The sequence below is a fragment of the Protopterus annectens genome, chromosome 13.part0 (genome assembly GCF_019279795.1).
Source record: "Protopterus annectens isolate FY-2018-M chromosome 13.part0, PAN1.0, whole genome shotgun sequence".
Classification (NCBI taxonomy): Eukaryota; Metazoa; Chordata; order Ceratodontiformes; family Protopteridae; genus Protopterus; species Protopterus annectens.
Genome location: NC_056747.1, coordinates 376727947 through 376750084, shown reverse-complemented (window position 1 = coordinate 376750084; position 22138 = coordinate 376727947). Strand labels below are relative to the sequence as shown.

At 40.3% G+C, this 22138-nt stretch overlaps 1 protein-coding gene across 2 annotated transcripts in view; it reads right to left on the bottom strand.

Moving 5' to 3' along the window:
- SGTA (small glutamine rich tetratricopeptide repeat co-chaperone alpha) overlaps positions 1-22138 on the bottom strand; it is a 571490-nt gene that overhangs the window by 149909 nt on the left and 399443 nt on the right. For both annotated transcript variants that reach the window (XM_044053988.1, XM_044053987.1), the window contains one exon: positions 2950-3036. In XM_044053988.1, coding sequence (XP_043909923.1) covers positions 2950-3036 — 87 coding nt within the window. The remainder of the gene's footprint in view (positions 1-2949; positions 3037-22138) is intronic.

Genomic DNA, 22138 nt, shown 5'->3' with positions numbered 1-22138 from the left:
TAGGGGGCCCCAAAACCTAAGTTATGGGCCAGAATTGGGAAAAAGGAAAAAAATTTAAATTTTTTCTTTTTTAAAAAACCAAGCCCACGGGGTTTTTGTTGAATTTTTTTGGTTCGGAAAAGGGGGTACCTTGCCGGTTTCCAAAAATTGAACCTTTTCCCCCCCCCCCCCCCCCCCCCCTTTTTTTTTTTTTTTTTTTTTTTTTTTTTTTTTTTTTTTTGGGGTTTGGCTGGGAGATGAGCACTCACTCAAAAGTTTTGTAACATACTTAGACACAACCACTGAGTTCCTGAAATTTACTATGAGTTTTTCAAGTATGAATATCTCCTTTTTAGATGTTGAGGTACATAGAATGCCAAATGGTATGTTAAATACATCCATACATAGGAAGGGGTGCCAGAGGAACAACTTATTACATAGGCAAAGCATGCATCCCCGTCATGTATTTAATAATGTTTTAAAAGGACAGTTCATGAGAGTGTCCAGACTCAATCCAGACCAAGTCCACTATGAAGATGGAATACAGGAGATGAAGGGAAGGTTCCTTGAGAGGGGTTATTGTGAAAAAGAAATCACTGACACCATTCACACAGTGAATTCCCTGAGATCCAGCAGTGCTAGACCGTATTTTATGGAGCACATGATACAATCGCACAATGATAATACCTCTCGGATTGAAGTCAGGGCCAATCTGGCCTTTAGCAGGATGAGCTTAGAAGTGAAAAAAGCTATGAATAAACATTGGGATATTTTAAGGTCAGATAGGGAGGTTAGTGAGATTGTAGGTCCTGTACCACGAGTAACATTCAAGAATCACCCTAACCTCAAGAGCATACTATGTAGACCAAGACATACTAAATATAATGACAGTACAAAGAATAGAAACACTATACCCTGTGGTAGATGTAATCAGTGTGCTTTCATTAACAAAGAAATGACCTTCACACACCCTACTACAGGACGGATTTTCAACTTCAACACTAACACTAATTGTAACAGTAAGAATGTGGTTTATGTTGCCACATGTAATTTATGCACTGCTTACTATATAGGGAAGACCAATCGCACTCTCAAAGAACGTATTAGAGAGCACAATTACCAGATTAGAGTGGGTTCGGATGTTAATGCACTAGCTAGACACAATAAGGTGGCAGGCACAGATCATACCTTCAAGTTCAATGTCATCCAAACCATCTCACAAGGTTTTAGGGGAGGGGATCTGATCAATAGAACTTTAGAAAGTGAAACCAGATGGATTATCAGATGGAGATCGGATACACCTCCTGGCCTTAATGATAAGGTACAGATTAAACCTTTTTTGAAAAGTAGAAGGTTACGTAGAACAAGGTAATTATGCTGATTATTAAGGGAGAGACTCATTAACTAACATAGTTAAAATAACAAGATGGAGTAAAGGGTAGGTCTACTACGGTAGTTCTTCTAGGACTGCACTACGTTACATAGAAATGTGTTTATCTCATGTTTTTTATAATGTCCATTACAATGAAGAGGATGTATCAAGTTATGTTTGCTAAAATATATTATTATTAGGTTCTTTATTATTCTTTAGTCACTAGCTACAAGGTTGTAAGGTGTAATAAACCAGTTGAGGTCCTTGAAATAGTTGTTAGTAGATGGTATAATTTAATATGTATATTTGCTTGACCATTCGAGATTAGGACCCACAGGTTTTAATGCATTGAATTGCGTTTAGTTAGTAGGTAGTGGTTTGTAAGGATGGGTTGGTACCTCCCGTATATGTGTATCTTAGATGTTAAATTACACAGTCTGATAACATCATGGACTGTACAATTTTATTATCGTCTTTTTTGCTAACCACGATTTAACTTTGTCTTCGTGGATATTTATTTCATTGACAACATGAATACACTGGCGGTTGGCCTTGAATGGGGAATGCTTCATTTTAGAAGCAGTCATGTTTGATTTGATTATGTGTATGTTAAAGTTTTGATTCTATGTCATTATTTATTCATTTATTTTAGATAACAACATTTTAGGTGTGGATACACTTGAAAGAGCGGTGTTTTTAAATGTATGGTATACAATGCTTGTATCACTTTTAAAAAAACTTTTTGTAGTAACAATGAGTTTCGTAACCAATGAGAACCCGTGGAGGGCTTTTTAAACAAGTCTAGTTTTTTAACTGTATTAAGAGTCTGAAGAAGCCTATTGGCGAAAGCGCTCACTCTGTTTCGAAATAAAAAGTTTTATTGAGCTTGCAGAAGTGCATGTCGTGTTTTGGAACTTGAACTGTATTCAGCGTTTTATTGCCATCAAGGGGACTACGTACATAGTGCTTGGTTTACATTATTACTTACTCGTTACGTGGATCCCTGTCTCAACAAAGTGCTGCTCTGCGTCTGGATTGCAATTAGGAATGTTACCATATAATGAGTGAAATGTCCTTGGAGGACAGAAACCAGGAGATTGTAGAAAAGAGACACTCATGGTCCAAGTCCTTAATTTGACATTGCATAAAAAAACTGGGACATGTGAAAATCCTTCACTTAAGAAGGACAGGACAGAGTGCTCTGTCATTTTCTTTTACCCTCCTGGACATTTATCAATCACTATTTCCTGACTACCTCACTGCAGTCGCCAACAGAGCGGTAGCAAATATTTAAATGCATTTCTGAAAAGAAGTGTGGATATGTGCATGTATGGGAAGGAGGCCAATTACAGATGGTGGCTGAAATGTAGACCTTTTCCCCATCTCTGAGGTAAGAAAGCCCCAGACCAAGAAGGTAATTTGCAGAAATTTAAGTGAAGTAATTATTTTCACAGGTCTGAAAGGAGATCGCTCAAAGAAGCCTGAAAGTGACTTGAGTGTGCTGATCTTGCCAGCAAGCAAAATACAATTCATTTTGATGCACAACAGCACCTTTTTCATGCATCCTTATATACAGCAGACAACTGTGGAGGACTTACGCGTGAATAAGGCTTGAAAGATCATTAGTTGTAGGGTTAGCACCAGCTGTTCCTAGTGGATTTTGACTTGACAGCATACCAGACAATCTAAAGTAGAAACAAGACCAGTAAAGAAATGCAGTTAAAAGTGGATCAGAGCTACTTTAAAGTGCAACATTACTTCAAGTAATGACTGCCTAGCTTCTTTGCAGACCACAAATGTTAATATAGTGTGATAATTTATGAAATATTTAACATTAGGAAAACTTAAAAAAAAAATGGGATAGCATTAATTTCTTTCATTATAACTTAACATACTCACATTTTTAATCTTAAATTTATAACAATGTGCGCTGCTACTTTTCTAGTTAGAATCTGAAACTTCAAAAGCAATACATTTACTCATTCAGACAAACAAGCTGTTCAAAAAACTTTCTGAAGTAACAGTTGAGCTTTTTCTTTCAATCACCATCAAAACTAGTACCATCTCAGAAGAGGGGAAAAAACCCCACACACAGAACGCACTGCATCCAATCTCTGTTTGAAATGTTAGCTATACTTGTAAAAACACTTTAGTCAGCCAGTGAAGTAGATGGGAAGAAAGCATACAATGACAACAGAAAATTCCCAGAAAAAGAATAGTGGGTGTTTGAATACTAGAATCATGGCTACACAGTGGCACTCATTAAGAATGAAAATTTACCGCTGACCGACATCAGCCTATCCAGCTAGACTTCCAAAGTGTTGGACATCCTTCTACATGCTTATGCTGGAGACCTCGCTTGATGCCATTTATCCAAGTGAGAACAGTCCATGCCATGTTCAGTTCTTTTTTGGTGTACGTGAAGTCTGCTTGTGGAAAATGCTAGACACATTGGCCAGGTATGACCTCCAGACACCCAATGCCAACTTGCAGATTGAATGGTAGTAAAGACAGGCTGAAATGTAATGCCACACTAAGTTTCTGCAAGGAAATTATCAGGGGAAGATGGGAGGAAGTTGCGACTGTAGTAGTGATCCTAGCATTCTAACATACTATTTTAAGTTTTTACACAAATGTTTTATGTTCATTGTAGGGATGACTGCTACAGCGGCAGGCATCACGAATGGGAATGCTATTACAGCAGTACATATCCTAACAATGGCCATGGAACAGAGCGCCAATATGCCTTGCAGAACTGCAGTTCTAATCCTGATTGGATATTGGAAATATGGTCCAGCTTATAATGACTTAAGCATAGAAAGAGGACTAGGTAAGTGCTTCATACATGTTCTCTGCAGACAGTTTAAAAAGTGGCATCAGAGCTAGCTGCTGCTCTAGCAAGCTGAGTTTGACCTGCTCTTGTGTGTTTTTACCATGATAATTTTTCCGGACAGAAAAAAAGGTGGCCTATGTTTTGTGGCAATTAGGGTCTAAAGGCAACAGCTACCAAGATGATGACTTTCCATGTCAGACATCAAAGGCAAAATCATTGGCAGTCTCAAAGGGAAGAAATTATGTTTTTTTTTCCCTAGTACAAACACTGAAGGGTCACAGAGAAATCACAGGCTTCATGGGTGGCCTTGCATAACTCTCACTCAAGAAAATTTGACTACTGTAAAAGAAAAGCGAGGGGAGACTACTAGTAAGAAAATGGAAGATTGACAAAGGAGTGATCTTTGAATGCTGTCTGAGTTGGTTGCTTGCCTTTGATGAGGCAGGCATATTGAATTAAAGTTTATGGCCTTGGAATGGTTGTAAAGCAAATCTCGTAACCTCTGGATACTAGCACCCTAATCCACTTGTCCTTTGTGATGGACAGATATGCAGGAAGGTACACAGGGAGATCCAATCACCAAATGTCTCCAGAGAAGGACAGATGGGCAACTCGGGGATTCTGCAATTGTTCTCCTGGAAGGAAGGTTGTAGAACCCCTTGATTCTGAGGATCACCTCTGCCTCTACGTCAGCACATATTCGGGTTCCTAAAATCTCAGATCATACCACCTTAAAAAGTGTGGCCACTGGCTTTTACAGCAATGAGCATTCTGGTCACTTAAAGCTTTTCCTGAGGCCAAAACAAGGATAAGCCCATCATAACAGTGTTTGAAAAATTACAATGTTTATGCCAAGTATGGCAACCTGTAGGGATGTCTGATCCAGCAGCTTTTCCACTGCATTATGCAGCAGCCTCATGGAGAGATTGTTCTCACTGGATAAAGAAGCCACCTGCAAAACTAACTCCCCCTGGAAGTTCGCACGGGGCAACTTGTGCAGCGCCATTTATTTTTTCTCGACTAGACCACAGTGAAAGTATAGTTGTGTAACTTGAACTTACCTTAACAGATGTTCGAATGATCACTGCTGCAGTAACCTTTGCTATATGGTTTATATCCTGCCAAGGATCTAACAGCTAGCCAGCTTCCAAAGCTTCAAGGTGAGTCTTCCACCCACCCAAAGTGTGAAGCACCTTGAGCTGAGCTGACTAAGACAAGTTTGGGCGCAAAGTCCTTCAGAGATTTCCTGCTAGAAGATAAAAGGATTCTGAGCCATGAAAGGAAAATGCTATGAAAAAAAAAGACAATGGCATAAAAACACAACTCCCCCCCAAAAAAAACAAACACAAGGGGAAGGAGGGAGCGGCTACTGCAGTGATGCTCATTCAGGCATCTACTGTTATGGTAAAATCAACTTATTCAACTTGCACAACTGTAATGTTCATCACACTGATAAATGCTGCAGCAGCTGCAGCTATACGGGTAAATTACTATAGTTAACTACTTTTGGAAGATGGAAGGAGAAGATTCTAAGAACCCCTGGAGAATCCTGCAAAGATTTATCTAGACTTAGAGAAGGAATCGCGCTTAGAGAGCTTTGTAAAAGTATGCATAAAGGACAACGTAGCAGCTTCTAGAATTCACCCCTTTCCAAAATGCCATAGATTAAGCAAAGACCCTGGTAGAATGGTCCTTGACCCTTTTGGACTAGTTTTGTTATTGCAAGTACAACAAAAGGTATTAGCCTTAGACAACCATTTGGAAGTAGTCTGGTTTTACAGAGGTTGTCCCTTTTTACCTTCACAAAAAAAAAATCAATAATTGAACCAATTATCTGAAAGACTTCGTTCAGTCAAGATAGCACCTCAGTTGTCTGTGGGCATTCAAGGTATGGCGTATCCTTTTCCCCTCATTTGTAGGTTCAGGAAAGAAATGGGGAGATAGTTTGGCTTAAAATAAACTCTGATACAACTTTAGGCATAAAGAAAGACTAGTTCTCAAAGAAACAGTGTTCCGATGGAAAAACAAAAAGAGGGTTAACTCTCCATAAGAGTTTGCATCTCCAATATCTCTCTTGCAGGGGGCACAGCAATCAATAAAACTTTTTTCCATGTTAAGATCCTAAAGTCAGACAAATTAGCCGGTTCAAATGGAGCAAATCTTGGCTCCTCTGACACAAAATTAAGGTCCCAACGACAGGCCACTCGTTTTCATGGAGGTCTCTTATGCAAGACCCCTTTCAAGAACACTTTGACATGAGACTGCACTGAAAGAGGAAGATCCATGGGCAGAAATGCTGAAGTGGCAGATAAAAGAACCTTGACAGAGGAATAATGTAGGCCATAGAAAAGCAACTCACACAAATATTGTAAAACCAGTTGACCACTAACCCTGAATGCTTGATGTTTATGTTGCTGGTACCAACTAGAAAACCTTTTCCATTTGCTGATATATGATTTTCTAGCAACAGGCTTTCTTGCCTCCATTAGTACCTGCTGCACATCCACAGTAAACCGGTGCCTAAAATTAATTAAGACTATCATACAGGTAGTCAATTAGAGATGATTGATGGGGTGCATCAAGTACCCCTATTCTTGTGCGAGTAGATTTGAGTCTGAGGAAGCTTGTGGTAATTGCCCCTGGCCATTTCCAAAAGGGAATAGTACAGTTTTGTACCTACCATAAATGTAGATGTTCGAAGATCCACATTGCTGCAGTCCTTACACTTGGGTAGTCCGCTGTCCTCGGTCGGCCCAAATATCAAAGTATAAGGCTGACGTCGGTCAAGGCGCATTAGACTGACATCAGGACGTCAGGGTACAAATGCGCATGACCGACGTCATATCCTCAGTCTTTTCTTGCCCCAGATGTCAGAAGACCCTAACAAGAAAGGTCAAAACACAAAGACAACAAAACAACCAACCAACCACCCTAGCACTAATAATATGTACAATATATACAATATACACAATATTTACAATCCAACCCACACAACCGCCTCTAACTACAGAGGGAAGGAGGGAGGGTAAATTGGACTGCAGCAATGTGGATCTTGAACATCTACATTTATGGTAGGTACAAAACTGTACTATGTTCTTCATCTCACATTGCTGCAGTCCTTACACTTGGGTAGAATCCCAAAGCAGAGGTAAGGGAGGATGGCACAACTATAAAGAAGCAGGAGCTGCCAAAATGCCCTGTAAAATAGCAGTGGCAAAACCAGCCCTAGATTTAGAGTAAAGTGGAAGGTGATAATGCTTAGAAAAAGTATGCACTGAACTCCAAGTAGCTGCCTCCAAGATATCTTTAGTTGCCACCCCTTAAAAGGCTGTTGAAGTGGCAGTAGCCCTAGTGGAATGAGGCCTAATCCCAGCTGGAACCTCCTTGCCATGATGGGAATAACAGAAAGCAATGCACAACCCAATCCACTTAGAAATAGTTTGTTTTGACACAGGCTTGCCCTGAGAACTCAAAGCAAAAGAAACAAATAACTGCTGAGACTGCCTGAACCCTTTAGTTCTGCTCAAATAATATCGCAACTGCCTGTGTATATCCAAAGTGTGCAAAATCTTTTCCCCTTTATTTTGGGGTTTGTGTAAAAGGTAGGCACATGAATAGTTTGGTTTAAAGCCACACTAGAAACCACTTTAGGCATAAAGGTAGGATTAGTACGCAAAGATACCCTATCCTTATGGAAAATTAAGAAAGGCTCAACTGCCATAAGGGCCTGTAATTCAGAAACCCTTCTCGCAGAGGTAATGGCCAACAAAAAAGCAGTCTTCCATGATAAATATTTCAACTCAGCAGTAGCTGCAGGCTCAAAAGGTTGTAGAGTGAGTTTCTCCAACACAAAATTGAGATCCCAAGCAGGAGTAGGAGCTCTCCGGGGGGGTCTTATATTCTTTGCCCCTCTAAGGAATTGCTTAAACAAAGGATGAGAAAACAATGGTGGGTCACAATCATAGTGAGCAGAAATTGCTGCAGCATGAATGTTAATAGAAGAGAAGGACAAACCTTTGTCCAGTAACTCAGTAAGATATTGAAGAGCCACACTTAAATTAGGCTTAGAAACATCAAATGCTTTTGCTGCACTCCAAAATAAAAATCTCTTCCATTTATCTGCGTACACTTTCCTTGTACTAGGCCTTCTGGCCTCCAAAATAACATTCAAAACTTGCTGTGGAAGCTGAAACCCTCCAGGGTTTAAAACAGAATATGCCAGGCTGTCAAGGTGAAGAGAGTGAAGTTTGACATTGAGTAAATGACTGTTCTCCTGAGACAGCAGGTGTGGAATCGAAGGTAAAGGCCATGGAGGCTCCCGTACCAGACTTCTCAGTAGTGGGTACCAATGCTGTCGAGGCCAATCTGGAGCTATTAAAATCATCTTTGGCTTGTCCTGTCTGACCTTCAGAAGTACCTTTGGGAGGAGAGGCAGAGGTGGAAAGGCATACACATGAAGATTGCTCTAATTGAAGGAAAGAGCATCCACTTTCCAAGCTGTGGGATGAAAACTTTTTGTGCAAAACTTTGGTAGCTGGTAGTTTAGTGGAGAAGCGAACAGATCTATGTCTGGAGTTCCCCATGACACTGTCAATTTCTGAAATACATGAGGATCCAATTTCCACTCGTGGGGATCCACAATTTGTCTGCTCAACACATCTGCTAAGGAGTTCTGTGCTCCCGGCAGAAACCTTGCCTGTAGATTTAGCTTTAAACTGAGAGCAGTCTCCCACAAAATCATTGCTTGTCTGCACAGAGGATAAGAATGAGTTCCCCCTTGCTTGTTGATGTACCACATGACAGTTGTGTTGTCTGTTAGAATCAACACCTGCCCTGGAAGAAGTAAATCCTTGAAAGCTATTAATGCAAATTGGACTGCTAACATCTCCTTCAGGTTGATATGTAGATGTAGAAGTCTGGCAGGCCACGTGTCTTGTATCCACTTTCCATTTAGATGAGCTTCCCAAGCTTTGTCCGAGGCATCTGTCGTTAGAATCTGACTCTCCTCTGGCCGGGTCACAGAGAGTCCCTTGTTTAGGTGACATTCCTGAGCCCACCACAAAAATTCCTTTTGAATGCAAGGTATTATCTGAATGACAGTGTCCATATCTTGGCAGTGCTGTGTCCATACATTTTTGAGATACCATTGTAGCTTCCTCATATGCAGTTTGGCATTGGGAAGCACCAGAATACAAGATGCCATGAACCCCAAGGCTTGAAGGACTGTCCTTGCAGTCAGCATGGACTGATGAGACAACTGATGGAAGTAAAGAGAAAGAGTTTTTTGTTTGTCCGGGGTCAAAAAGGCCATCTGGGATGCTGTATTCAGTCTCACACACAGAAAGCACATGTCCTGAGAGGGTACTAGACTGGACTTTATTTCGTTCACAGAATACCCCAGGCATCTTAGCACTGCTATCACAGTGTAGATGATGAAGTTCGTCCTTTCCTTGAGCCAGAATCAGGCAATCGTCCAAATAAGGATAGATCTGTATTCCTCTTAGTCTGAAGAAAGCTATCACTGGAGCCAGAACCTTCGTGAACACTCTGGGCGCAGTAGATAAGCCAAAGGGCAATGCAGAGAACTGATAATGAGAAGTCCCAGCCCAAAAACGTAGATACTTCCTGCAACTTAGCCTGATAGGAACATGAAGGCAAGCCTCCTTGAGATCCAGAGTCACCATCCAGTGATCTTTGCCTAGCAGAGGTAAAAGCTGTTGTAACGTCAACATTTTGAACTTGGGAATGTCCAGATAAGTGTTGAGGATAGATAAATCCAAAATTGGTCTCCACGTGTTCCCCTTCTTTGGTACTAGGAACAGGCGAGAATAAAATCCTAGGCCCACTTCTGACAGAGGGACCGGTTGTATGGCTCCTGTTTGGAGCAGCAGAGAAATCTGTTTGTGAGCCTCTATTCTTTGCTGAGGAGGAACGTCTGGCATGCCTTTGAAAGGAGGCAAGGTATGGAAATAAAACCTGTAACCTTGGTGTATGATATCCAATACCCATCTGTCTTGGGTAATTAAACTCCAATTTTCCTTGAAAAGTGCCAACCTTCCTCCCAAAGGTGCTGCCAGACGAGAAGGCTCTGGCAGCTTAAAAGGTAGGTCATTGGGTCTGTTTACGAAAGGACTGACCCCTGCCCTCACCCGAAGACTGTGCAGGTGAACTCCCTGTTCTAGGCCTGAAAGAGCCCTGAGCTCTACCCCTACCACATCTAGACCTACCCCTAGACTGGGAATCATAAGAAGGATACGTCCACCCCTTGGTAGGCCAATTTCTGCTAAACTTCGGAGGCTGAACCTGCAAAAAATCTTTAACAGTCTGCATAGACTTAGCCTTGTCTTCCATTTTCTTTAAGACTGCCTCAACAGGTGAACCAAATAACACATCAGATTGTAAAGGAGCATCTAAAATCCTTGTCTTAACATGGTCAGATAAATTCTGATCCCTTAGCCAGGCGTGCCTGCGAAGAACTGACCCAGTGGCAGCCACCCTAGACGAGGCCTGTACAGCATCAAAACCACATTGCAAAGAATGCTTACCCACTTGTTCAGAGACATGTACCAAATCTTGTAACTCTTTACACTCAATACCTTCCGCCAGAGCATCTACCTTAGACTTCAATTGAGACAGTAGATAGTTTTGGTATTTCAACATGTGAAACTGGCAATTCAGAGCCCTCATAGCAAGGGTGGAAGTAGTATAGACTTTCTTTCCCCACCTATCCAAAGCCCTGGCCTCTTTATCTGGAGGAACCGGATTTTTAACAACAGAAGCCTTAACACCCTTAGGCCCCTGACTAACAGTTTCTGGATCCGCCCTAGGACTCTTAAAAAGATACTTATGAGCTTCAGGCACCCTATAATACCTATCCGGCTTAACAGGAGCAGGAGGCAAAGAATCAGGATTAAGAGAGGCCTCTGCAAACACATCCTCCACAACATCCAGAACAGGAGGTATAGCCAAAGGCCTATGCTGGGGTAAAAACAAAAATTCCCTAAGCCTTTTCCTGGAATCAGAGAAGTCCTGACCTTCCCACTTAAAATGCTCCCTCATGGAATGAAGAGTCTCTGAAAAGAAAAATCCTCAGGAGGAGAAGCAGAAGGAGTAGAATCATCCACATCAGAATCAGAATAAGGAGATTACTCCTGCAAGTCTTCAGCCGAAGACTCTGAAACATCTGAAGCCTGCTCAAAACTCCCCAACTCAGGTTCCACCCTAGGCCTCTTATCAGGAGGGGGCAAAGAACCCCTAATCAAGGTAATCAAATCTTCTGCCATTTTAAGCATATGCTTCTTGGGCACAGATCCTGAAGAACTAGGAGTGACACCAACTGAAGCTAAACCTGGCCTGCCTCTGGGAGAAGCCTTGGAAACAGAAGGAGAAGGCCTAACCACCCTAGGAAGGGAGGGGAGTACAGTAACCTGAGAAGCCCCTTCAGCCTGACCTGCCTCCTGAGAGGCCACATCTTGCAATAACAAGGTCTCCCCCTGGGACTCCAGAGAAACCTCCGGTGGAACCACCGGCTCCACCGACACCTCTAAAGAACCGGCGTCCGGTACGGACGACTCGTCTAACCTGGGCTTAGCTGCCTTATCCTTGCGCTTCATCGAAGAAGCGGACGCCGGAGCATCCGACGGTATATTATAATTGCACCGCTTCCCGAAGACTAACCTGGCACAATCTAACCTTCTCTTAATAGTGCGCTTATTGAATCTAGCACAAAAGCGACACCCAACAACGCCGTGCTCAGGCCCTAAACAAGGAATACACAAAGTATGATAATCTCTATGCGGTATCTGTTTCCCACAAGAAATACAGTTATTCACTTTTTCTGACATCCGGTAAACCACTGAGGCAAGAAAAAACTAAAATATTCCCAACGGGTACTTAGCCAACTTTGACTCGGTCTGAAACTCCGAAAAATTTCAGAACGCCGAACGGCACTTGCAACGCTGCTTCTGCATCGGACCATGCGGCAAAAAAGACTGAGGATATGACGTCGGTCATGCGCATTTGTACCCTGACGTCCTGATGTCAGTCTAATGCGCCTTGACCGACGTCAGCCTTATACTTTGATATTCGGGCCGACCGAGGACAGCGGACTACCCAAGTGTAAGAACTGCAGCAATGTGAGATGAAGAACATCCATGGTTGCCTGGGCTAGAGGGGAGTAACCACAATTATCTTGTGGTGCTGGTGGTGAGGATTCCTTTGGAATCTTATTAAGTACCCTGGATATTAGTGGAAAGGTGGAAAAGATTACAGAAACATTCCTGTCTAAGGAAAAGAAAAGGCATCGGCCTTCCCCTGCCTTCGTGCATGAGTCCTAGAACAGAATCTGGCCAGTTGGATTGTTCCAAGAAGCAGCAAAAAAGTCTACTTGAGGAACTCCCCAGAAATGGTTCCCATCTTGGAGATCCCCTTGATTTAGTTTCCATTCATGAGGGTTTGCCCTGGTCTTACTCTGCTTGCTTGTCATACTGTTTTGTTCCAATGGAATGTAGCATGCCTTAGAGTGAGATTGCGTTGAGAAGCTATATCCCAAGCTACCATGGCTAGTCTGCAAAGGGGGGGGGGGTACAACCTGGTTCCTCCTTGCTTGTTGATGTATCGCATGACTGTGGTATTGTCCGCAATCAGCTGTAGAGATCCAGAGGACCAAAGATGTTTCAGAAAACTGAGGGACTCTATCAGGGCAAGCATCTCCTTTATATATGTGTGTGTCCTTGTTCTTCCACTCCCCCTGCACTCATCTTTCCTAAAACTGCCCCCCCCCCCAAGCAAAGTCTGATGCGTCTGTGGTGAATGACTGCTTTGGAGAAGGGGATGACATGGATTAAATTATGTCTTTTGTCTCCATCAAAATATTTCTCTTTTCTTAAACACTAGCACTGAGATTTGAGAAGATGAAGGGTGTTAATGCAAAGACTAAAAGACCTACTGTATCTTTCTCATGTGGAGTCTTGACACAGGTATCATGACAATCAGATGCCATGAGGCCCAAAATCTTGAGGTATTTCGTTGCAGAGAAGACAGAATGGAAAACCTTAGAAATGCAGCTAAATAAAGATGTATTTTTCCTGTGGAAGAAAAGAAGCTCTTTGAACTGAGGTGTCTAGCTGACATCTCAAGAATACAATCATGGCTGAAGGAGTCAAAGACTTTTGAAATTTCTCTTGGAATCCCAGGTTGAGTATGATTTCTCACCAGAGACAGATTGACACACTGAAAAAGACTCTGCAAAGAGAAGAAAGTAGTCTAAACATGGAAAAAATGTGGATACTCTGCAGCCTGCAATTATCTACAACTGGAGCTAGACACTTTGTGAACACTTGGTTCAGTAGATATTCCAAAGGGTAGCTAAGGAACTAATATGATCCAGACACACACAACTTAAGAAATGCCTGAAGTGTACATTAACAGGGAAGTGAAGATAAGCATATTTTAAGTGTAATGTTACCAGGACATGTGAAAGAGGAAGAAGCGGTAACAGGTCGTTAAGTGACATTTTGAATTTGTACAGTATCACAAACAGCTTTTAGGAAAGAAAGATCCAGAACTTGTCTCCATGTAATTTCTATATCTCGCATTTTTTTGGAACTAGGGACATCCTGAATAAAAACCCTTCCCATCTGAGAAGAGGGATCTGGTTCTATCACTCTTTGGGACCCCCCCCCCCCCAGAAAGGTGGGATTTCCTCCCACTGTCATTTGCAACCCTGAAATGATTTTCTGAACCCATTTGTCTTGAAACAATGTGTTACAAAAGAGAAAAATAGAGTTTACACTGAGAAAAAAAGGAGGGGTCAGTCTGGGAGGGGGTCACAAGGTATTTTGAATAATCAAACTTGGACTGTCCTTGTTTTTGGGAGGAACCCCTTGACATTTTTTAAATATCCATTTACATTTTTTGAGACTATTCTTTTTTTTTTTGTCAAAACTAAATGAGATAAAAATCCCTTGGACAATTTGGAAAAGGAGGGCTAAAAATTTTTTAATTCCCTGGATCAGCCTACCCCCTCTCATCTTACGTTTTGATCACTTATGCAACATAGGGGCCAAACACTAAATCGCTATCCATGGGAGAATTCAAAAATATAATTTTTAAAATGATCTGGGAGGTTCTGAGAAAACAGCTATGCAAATCTCCTCAAAACAGTACCAGTGGCCATAGCCATGAAGTATCAGTCATGCACACAATGCAAATAATAACTAGTGATCTGTGCAATAGAAGAAACTAAGTTAGTTAAAGCACTTTTCCTCACAAGAAGAAAATGCAGATAAAACATTCCTGGCAGTTTGTCAGAACAAACTAACATACGAGTGACAATTCAACATTCTGAAAATCAAAGTCGCAGAAGAATACAGTTTTTTTCACATACCTATCAATTTCCCATCCTCATCACACAGAACAGCATTGGAGTTAACCAAGAGCATAGTAGCTGTGGGAGCAACTAAAGCTACAGCTGCTGGGTCAGGTTTGGGAACCGTGCAAAAAATTTGAGAGAATTATATCAATAGCCTGAATCAGACCCAGTAAACTACTACTATCCAAAGAAATTTGAGGAGAAGTAGATATGCTTGGATTTTAGTTTCTTTTTGACTGGAAAAATGGGACCAAACTGTTACTAATGGCAACAGCTGCTTCTCTAGGGATGGGCACAGAATTCTGACAAAGAAACCTTCCCCATTCCCTCTTCCAGGGCTAGCAATGGTGGCCCTTCCCCTAGTCCAATACTGGCTGTAGGTGCTACACCAGAGGGATTCCAGGGTAAAAGATGACTGGCCTGACATACAGCAAACGGCCACAGCACAGTTGCCCACCTGTGGCTTAGACAAATTGCTATCCTGCTGTGGTAGCAAAAGTGGTTTGCTTACTTTTTGTGGCTGGAAGGACTTGCTGTGGGACCAGTAGTCTGTTCCATGGTGAAGCAGAAAATCATGCCCCTTTCCCAGGGAAGACAAGCAGCCATTGCTGGTAAACATGAAAAGTACACAAAAGTTACTTTAAAGCACTATGCTAGCCCCACACAAACAAAATTAATTTCTCTGACAGGAAAAAAAATGAGTGTTCCTATTAAAAGTATGCCACAGTCTCGACACACTCCATTAACAACAATTCTTAAGTTTTAAAATACCTTTCCTGAAGAGAAAAATAAAAGAAAATGGCAGTTTTTTTTTGCTCAAAGGGAACTTTTCTGTCCAGCAAAGGAAACGAAGCAGTCGATCGTCAAAAGTCTCAGAGGACCATAATCTTTGGCAGCAGGGCTTCACACTCAAACTTCAGTCAGCTCAGCTCGAGCTGCTTGACAGTTTGGGTGTGTGACGTTTCCTGAAGCTTTGAAAGATGGCTGACTGTTATATCCTTGGCAGGATACAACACGATATAGCTAAAGCTACTGCAGCAATGATCAATATGACGAACATACCTAATTATGTGCATCAAGTACTTCAAAGCCCTCAGAGAGAAGGTGCCCAACATATACATAATTTGAAAGCATTTAATACTCTAGATCCCCCCTTTCTAGGAGGGTGTACAACAAGGCCCTCTTTGGAGAGCTCTATGAGGATGGCAGCCACTAAAATCAAGTTGGCTAAAGAAGCCTTACTTTAGTATTTGGGATTCTTGAGGGAAAGGCAGAGAATATTGGCCAGATGCCTAGGGATTGGCTCCAACATATACAGTTCTAGTCAAGCCTTCTGCATGACCATGGAAACTATGCAGTCTACAGAGGGTCCCCAACTAATAGGGTGGAGGAACAGAAAGTTGCCTGCAAAATTCCCTATTCCAGAAAGACCGATTAAGGGGGTATAGCTTGAAGACCAACTAACGTTTAACAGCTCAATATTTCCACAAATTTACAGTGCCATGCCATAGAGATAAAACCCAAAAGTTATGTACTTAACCTTAAGGAGAGATCTTTGTTGTCTACTTCTGCCGTTCCTTAATGAATGGCTTATCATATTAATCTCTGATCAGACATAGGCCATTCAAACTTTGGATGGGAAGAGGAAGAAGGGAAGCAGACAACACAGATCTATTATGGAAAGCACATCACTTTCATATCCAATGTTGTCTCTTCTATGGATGGGACAGAACCCCCAGCTACTACACTTGGGAGGTCTCATGAAGAATATTACATGCATACAAATAGTTCAAGCATGGGCATTAATGCCTTTCTAGTTTGCCAATATACCAAAACACTTGTTCCCATAATAAGTGTCCATGCTGTTCTTAAAAATATCTAAAGTACTTTAATGTAACTTGGTAGTCTGTTCCATGCATCAGCTATACTGTCAGAGAATTAATTAGTACACTTCTCATTCCTACAGAATCTTTTTTAATTTCTCCAAGTCTTTTGGGTTTCTAATATGATGGGAATTGACCCCATTCCCAAGTCAAAGTATGACTAAAGTTCATTAGTATTGTTTTACTCTGATGTTAGTCAAAAGTGCTCTTCACAGCACCCACAATGTGCCCAGTAACGACAACTCCTGCAATTCGTAGGGTGTTACATGAATTGGTAACATATCTAAATAAGATTGTACATTCTTTTTTATAAGACCAGTTGCTCCTACTACTATTGGAACTGTCTGGGTATCTTTCTTCCACATGGCTCTCGTTTCTGCTTGCAGATAGTGGTATTTTATGACTTTGCCCCTCTGTATGCAAGACACTGTAGTCACTAGGTATAGCAATTTCAACGATCAATGCTACTTTTGTCTTCTTTTCTTGGACCACTATATCCAGTTTTCTAGCATCTTATCTTTTGGACTGTTGGTACTGGGTGATCCCAAGTGATGTAAACATTTTCTATGATTCTCTGTGGCTTATGTTTCCAGTGTTTTTCAGCCACTTCGATACCATTATGTTTGCACAATCTCCAGTGTAAAAATCTCGCCACATTATTATGCCTTTCAGTATACAGTCCCTATGCCATTAGAGAGTTCAATCAGCAATAAGGTGTGCGACTTGTTTCCAATTCTGTTCCACAAAACCTACATATGTATGTTTCTCCCACATGTTCAATGGACTTAGTAAACCGGCGCGTACGTAGCCCACTATCTTGGGCTGCCAATATTAACCTTTCATTTCTTGATGTAAATTCACCTCTCCTTAACCATTCCTGTGTTCGTTCTTGATCAACATGAGGCTCTTCCAGAAGTTTTCTATACTTACAACTATATTTTTTTTCCACATTTCTTGCCTTCTCATCTGGTCCTTCACCTTATATTCTTTCTTTTGTTGTTTAGTACATTCAGTTGCTGCCTGGTTTTTATCCACTTCTGGTTTGATTTCCATTCCTGCTTGATGTCAATATGCTTCTGCTAAATTAAGCAGAGATGTTATCTTAGATTTATTCTCATGTTTCAAAACTTTCACCACATTTGGATCTTATGAGGTCAGTAGATATCTTCTACATAGGTTGTCTGATGATTCTCTACTACTTTTTGATAACCCCAAACATTCCCACAGGTAGTCTCTAAATGCCCTATTTACCTGAATAAGGTCTCCTCTTGAATATCTCTATGAGGCACTGTACAAGTTCAGACAGTTTAGGCTTTTTATAATAACCTAAATTTTCACATTCATGGATGCCCTTGGTATTTCCTCTGTACTCTCTAGTTTACTTAGGCTTGTTTTCTTATAGGGTTTGCATAGTGACTCAAATTTTGGACTAATGTAACTAAAAATGACTTCATTTTTGATTTCCTAGACTTTATAAATCTTTTCATACAACCTATAGTTCTATAACTATCATTAATCAATTGGTTGATACGATTAGAAAAACGCAGAGCTGAATTTACCCATATACCCAGGTCCTTAAATGAGTCTAGTTTCAATCACTGTGTGATGTATTAAATATTCACCTTTCAATTTATGTCTCCCAAATCTCATATGCTTAGTTTTCGACGTATTTATCAGCAAATTATTCTCCTGTGCCCAAATGGTCAATTTAGTCAAGTTATTTTGCAGACATGCCTTATCCGCAACACAAGTGTTCAGTTTACCCAACTTCAGGTTGTCTGCAAATAGACTGCAGAACACCTCTGATGAAAAAGTTAGGTCTGAACCTATTCTATATTCTACAACACAGCTGAACCAAAGGGGGCTCTCTTGACTATAAATCGAATTTATTTGAACTGAAAGGCATGGACGTTGAACCAAGTAGCAGCAACACAAATTAAGTGATACTCTACATACACACACACACACACACATATATATATATATATATATATATATATATATATAACGAATCCAAAAACCAAACACAATGGAAGGAAGTGGCAGCAAAACTCAAGCAGATAAACCCAATAAAGTTTGCAATGCTGGCAATCCAATGAAACAGGTCGTGAAGTAAAAGTATAAAAACACAGTTTTATTGCATAAAAACGTAAGCGCTTTCGCGGTATATACCGCTTCTTCAGACGTAACAAGAATAATAAGAACAAATGACAGTTATATAACTGTTTTGCTGCCACTTCCTTCCATTGTGTTTGGTTTTTGGATTCGTTATATTATCTTTTTGGATTTGGGTTGTGCTTATTTCGTTTTATATATATATATATATATATATATATATATATATATATATATATATACACACACACACACACACACACACACACACACACACACACACATATATATATATATATATACACATACATACGAATATTTCAATCACGGGCAATAATGCTTTTTGAGCCTGCCAATATACCAAAAATAGTTATTCCCATAATAAGTGTCCAGGCTGTACCTAAAAATATCTAAACTAGTACTTGCATTAATGTAATTTGGTAGTCTATTTGATGCATCAGCTGGTCTCTCAGAGAACCAATTAGTACATTTCTCATTCTTACAGAATCTTCTATATAAGCTGATTATTCTCTACAACTTTTTGATAACCCCAAACATACCCTGAGGTAGTCTCTAAATTCCCTATATACCTGAATAAGGTCTCCTCAAATATCTTTGAGGCACTGTACAAGTTCAGACATTTTAGGCTTTCATAATAACCTAAATTTTCACATTCATGGATGCCCTTGATGTATTTCCTCTGTACTCTTTCCAGTTCACTCACACTTGTTTTCTTAAAATGTTACCATATTCTTACTCCATACTCGTTTGGGTCTAAAGTAAATAAACAATGACTTCATCACTGCTTTCCTACACTTTATAAATCTTTTTTTTTTTTTTATATATACAATCTATAGTTATATAACTATTAAACAATTGGTTGATGTAATTAGAAAACTTCAAAGCTGGATCTACCCACATACCACAGCCTTCAATGAAGCCACAGTTTCAATCATTATGTGCTGTATTATTTACCTTTCATGACTCACAACTTTCATATGCTTAATTTTTTATGTATTTATCAGCATATTATATTGTCAATTTATTCAAGTTCTTCTACAGACATGCCCTAGATGAAACGCAGTTACCCATTTTCAAATCATTTGCATATGCACTGTAGAACACCTCAGATGAAAAAGATACACCTGAAAGATGCAATCTAAACAAATACCAGCCTAGGACAGATCCCTGTGTGACACCCTGACTACAACCTCGAATTTCACCTGTTCAATTGCTGTACAACACTTGCCATGTCCTATCTGTAAGCCATACAGCTAACCATCTTATCAAGAGTATATCAACACCTAGTTGTTACTATGACACCCCTGTGCTGGCCCAGTAACCAAGGAGCCTCAATACTCACCACTAGTACCAGTGAGGGACATACACATTGGGAAGATGACAAGTACACACACAGTAAAGTACAAATTTCCCTTAAGAGCACACAGAGATTGCAGTCAGTCTGGGGCTGGTTTCACCCTCTTTTGCCAGATCCCAAATAAGACTCCCCACTGGCACAGCTATAGGGTTAAGATCTCAGCCGAGTGGCCAAGCTAAGACCGGCAGCAACCTCTCCGTCCAACTAGTGCTTCGTGTCCCTGCCCAAGTAACTGACACTGAGATTTGATTGATATACAAACACACACGCACCTGGGAAAGGCTGGCACAGGTTTACTAGCCATGCTCCCTTCTACCCAGACTAGTACACTAGCCACCCTTACTTATCAGCTACTATAAGGCCCTTATCAAAGAGTGTCCAATCCTGCTGTGTAATGTCACTATTATCCAAATAGTAAGTGTGACCAAGGCTATTGGAGTGGCCTGCACAGTGTCACCAAATACATATGCAAGTACGCTAAGAGCTTAGATATCTCTAAACAAACCAGCCAAAATTAAAAAGTACTAACTACAGAGTTCAAAATCACAAGAAATATTTTAAAACACTGCATGACAGTCTCAAATAAATACAGAAAACATCTAATCTTCACTAAATTCCTATCTATAACTAAAAGATACTATGCCCTAAATAACTTGCTTACAGAGCAAGGCAAATGTAGTGCTGATGAGTGGATGTTTCTAGATCCAAGACAAGATACAAAATGCACACACCGTCTCAGAGAGTTCTTAAATTAATATCACATATTACTGCTGGGTTAGCCTTGATTACATCACTTTTTGTCACCTGCCATCAGTTCCCAGGCTAACCAGATACTAACATCTCTGTGTTACAAATACTTATCTCTCAGATGTGAAGCTGCTAAGAAGTCACAGAACAATAAAAACACTTTACATTTTAAACATAATTATTTCTGTTTCTAGACAATAGAAAGAAACTTCTAGCTCTAGACAGTCTCCTTCACTGAAACCAAGAGATAAACACACAATCGTAAAACACTAAATCCAACTTATTTTCTTAGAATTTTGCAAATTAACTATGTCCCAGCTTCTACTATTAAAACATACATTTGCACAGGTATACAGTTTAGATACATTTCTGTTCTTTTCCATTTTGGTACACTGTGGTTACATTCTTGAAGCTCAGTACATAACCTACAGTTATCTTACATTTCTAAGACAAGCATATGAATCAAATTAATATTCACAAATGACATACAACTATTTACTTTCCAGCTCGCTGTGCTGACAGCATTACAGTTATAATTTATGGATCAGTGTACAACCCTGTCAAATGCTGAAATTAAATCTATATAAATTATATCACAGCAAAAGTTTTCATTCATAGCTGCTGTTATAATATTGTTATAGATCATATTATAGTTAACAGATCTACTGTCAACATATACAAGCTTACATATGGTTTCACGTCCCAATCTTTTCAATTCTGACAATAAGTTGTCTTACCTTCACTATTATTTTTCCACAACATGAAAGTAAACTTAAGGGTCTGTATGACTCTGTCCTACTCCCCTTTCCCTTAAAGAGAAATTTAACAAGTGCAAGTCTCCATCCTTGAGGAATTCCCCATATTTATACAATTTAAGTACACAACAGATATTACGGTACTTTAAAGGTCTTGCTGAAGTGCTCCCAGGTCATTACTAATTTAGTCTCCTCCCTGTACTTTGGATTCAGTTTGCATAGCTCTTTTTAAATAAAATCTAATTTGATTTCTGTTCCATAGCAGCGGTATCCAATAAGAAATATACATGTCCCTCCAAACCATTCTGTTGATGTTGCAGAACAAAGACAGTATCTCTGATGCTATTTGGCTTGCTGATGTGCAGCAAATCCATTGGTAATGGGTTAGAGGATGCCTTGTATGCCATACACAAGTCACCACTTAGCAGTCTAAGATACAGAGTATAGTGACAGGGCTTTAAGTTAGTCCATGGAGGATATGCTTAGGCCTTGTATCTTTTTAGTAAGGTATCTCTGTGGGCATTTCAGTTGTTGCATGTGCCTGGACAGATAAATGCCAAAGGGGGCATTATATTTAATGACTGGAATAAAGAGAGCCAAACAAAGGAGGACAATGACATCAGAATGTTATTTCCCCCAGTGAGTACCCTAATTGTTCTAGGGCATTTGTTCTAAGTCCAGAAATCCCTGTGCTTGTGCACTAG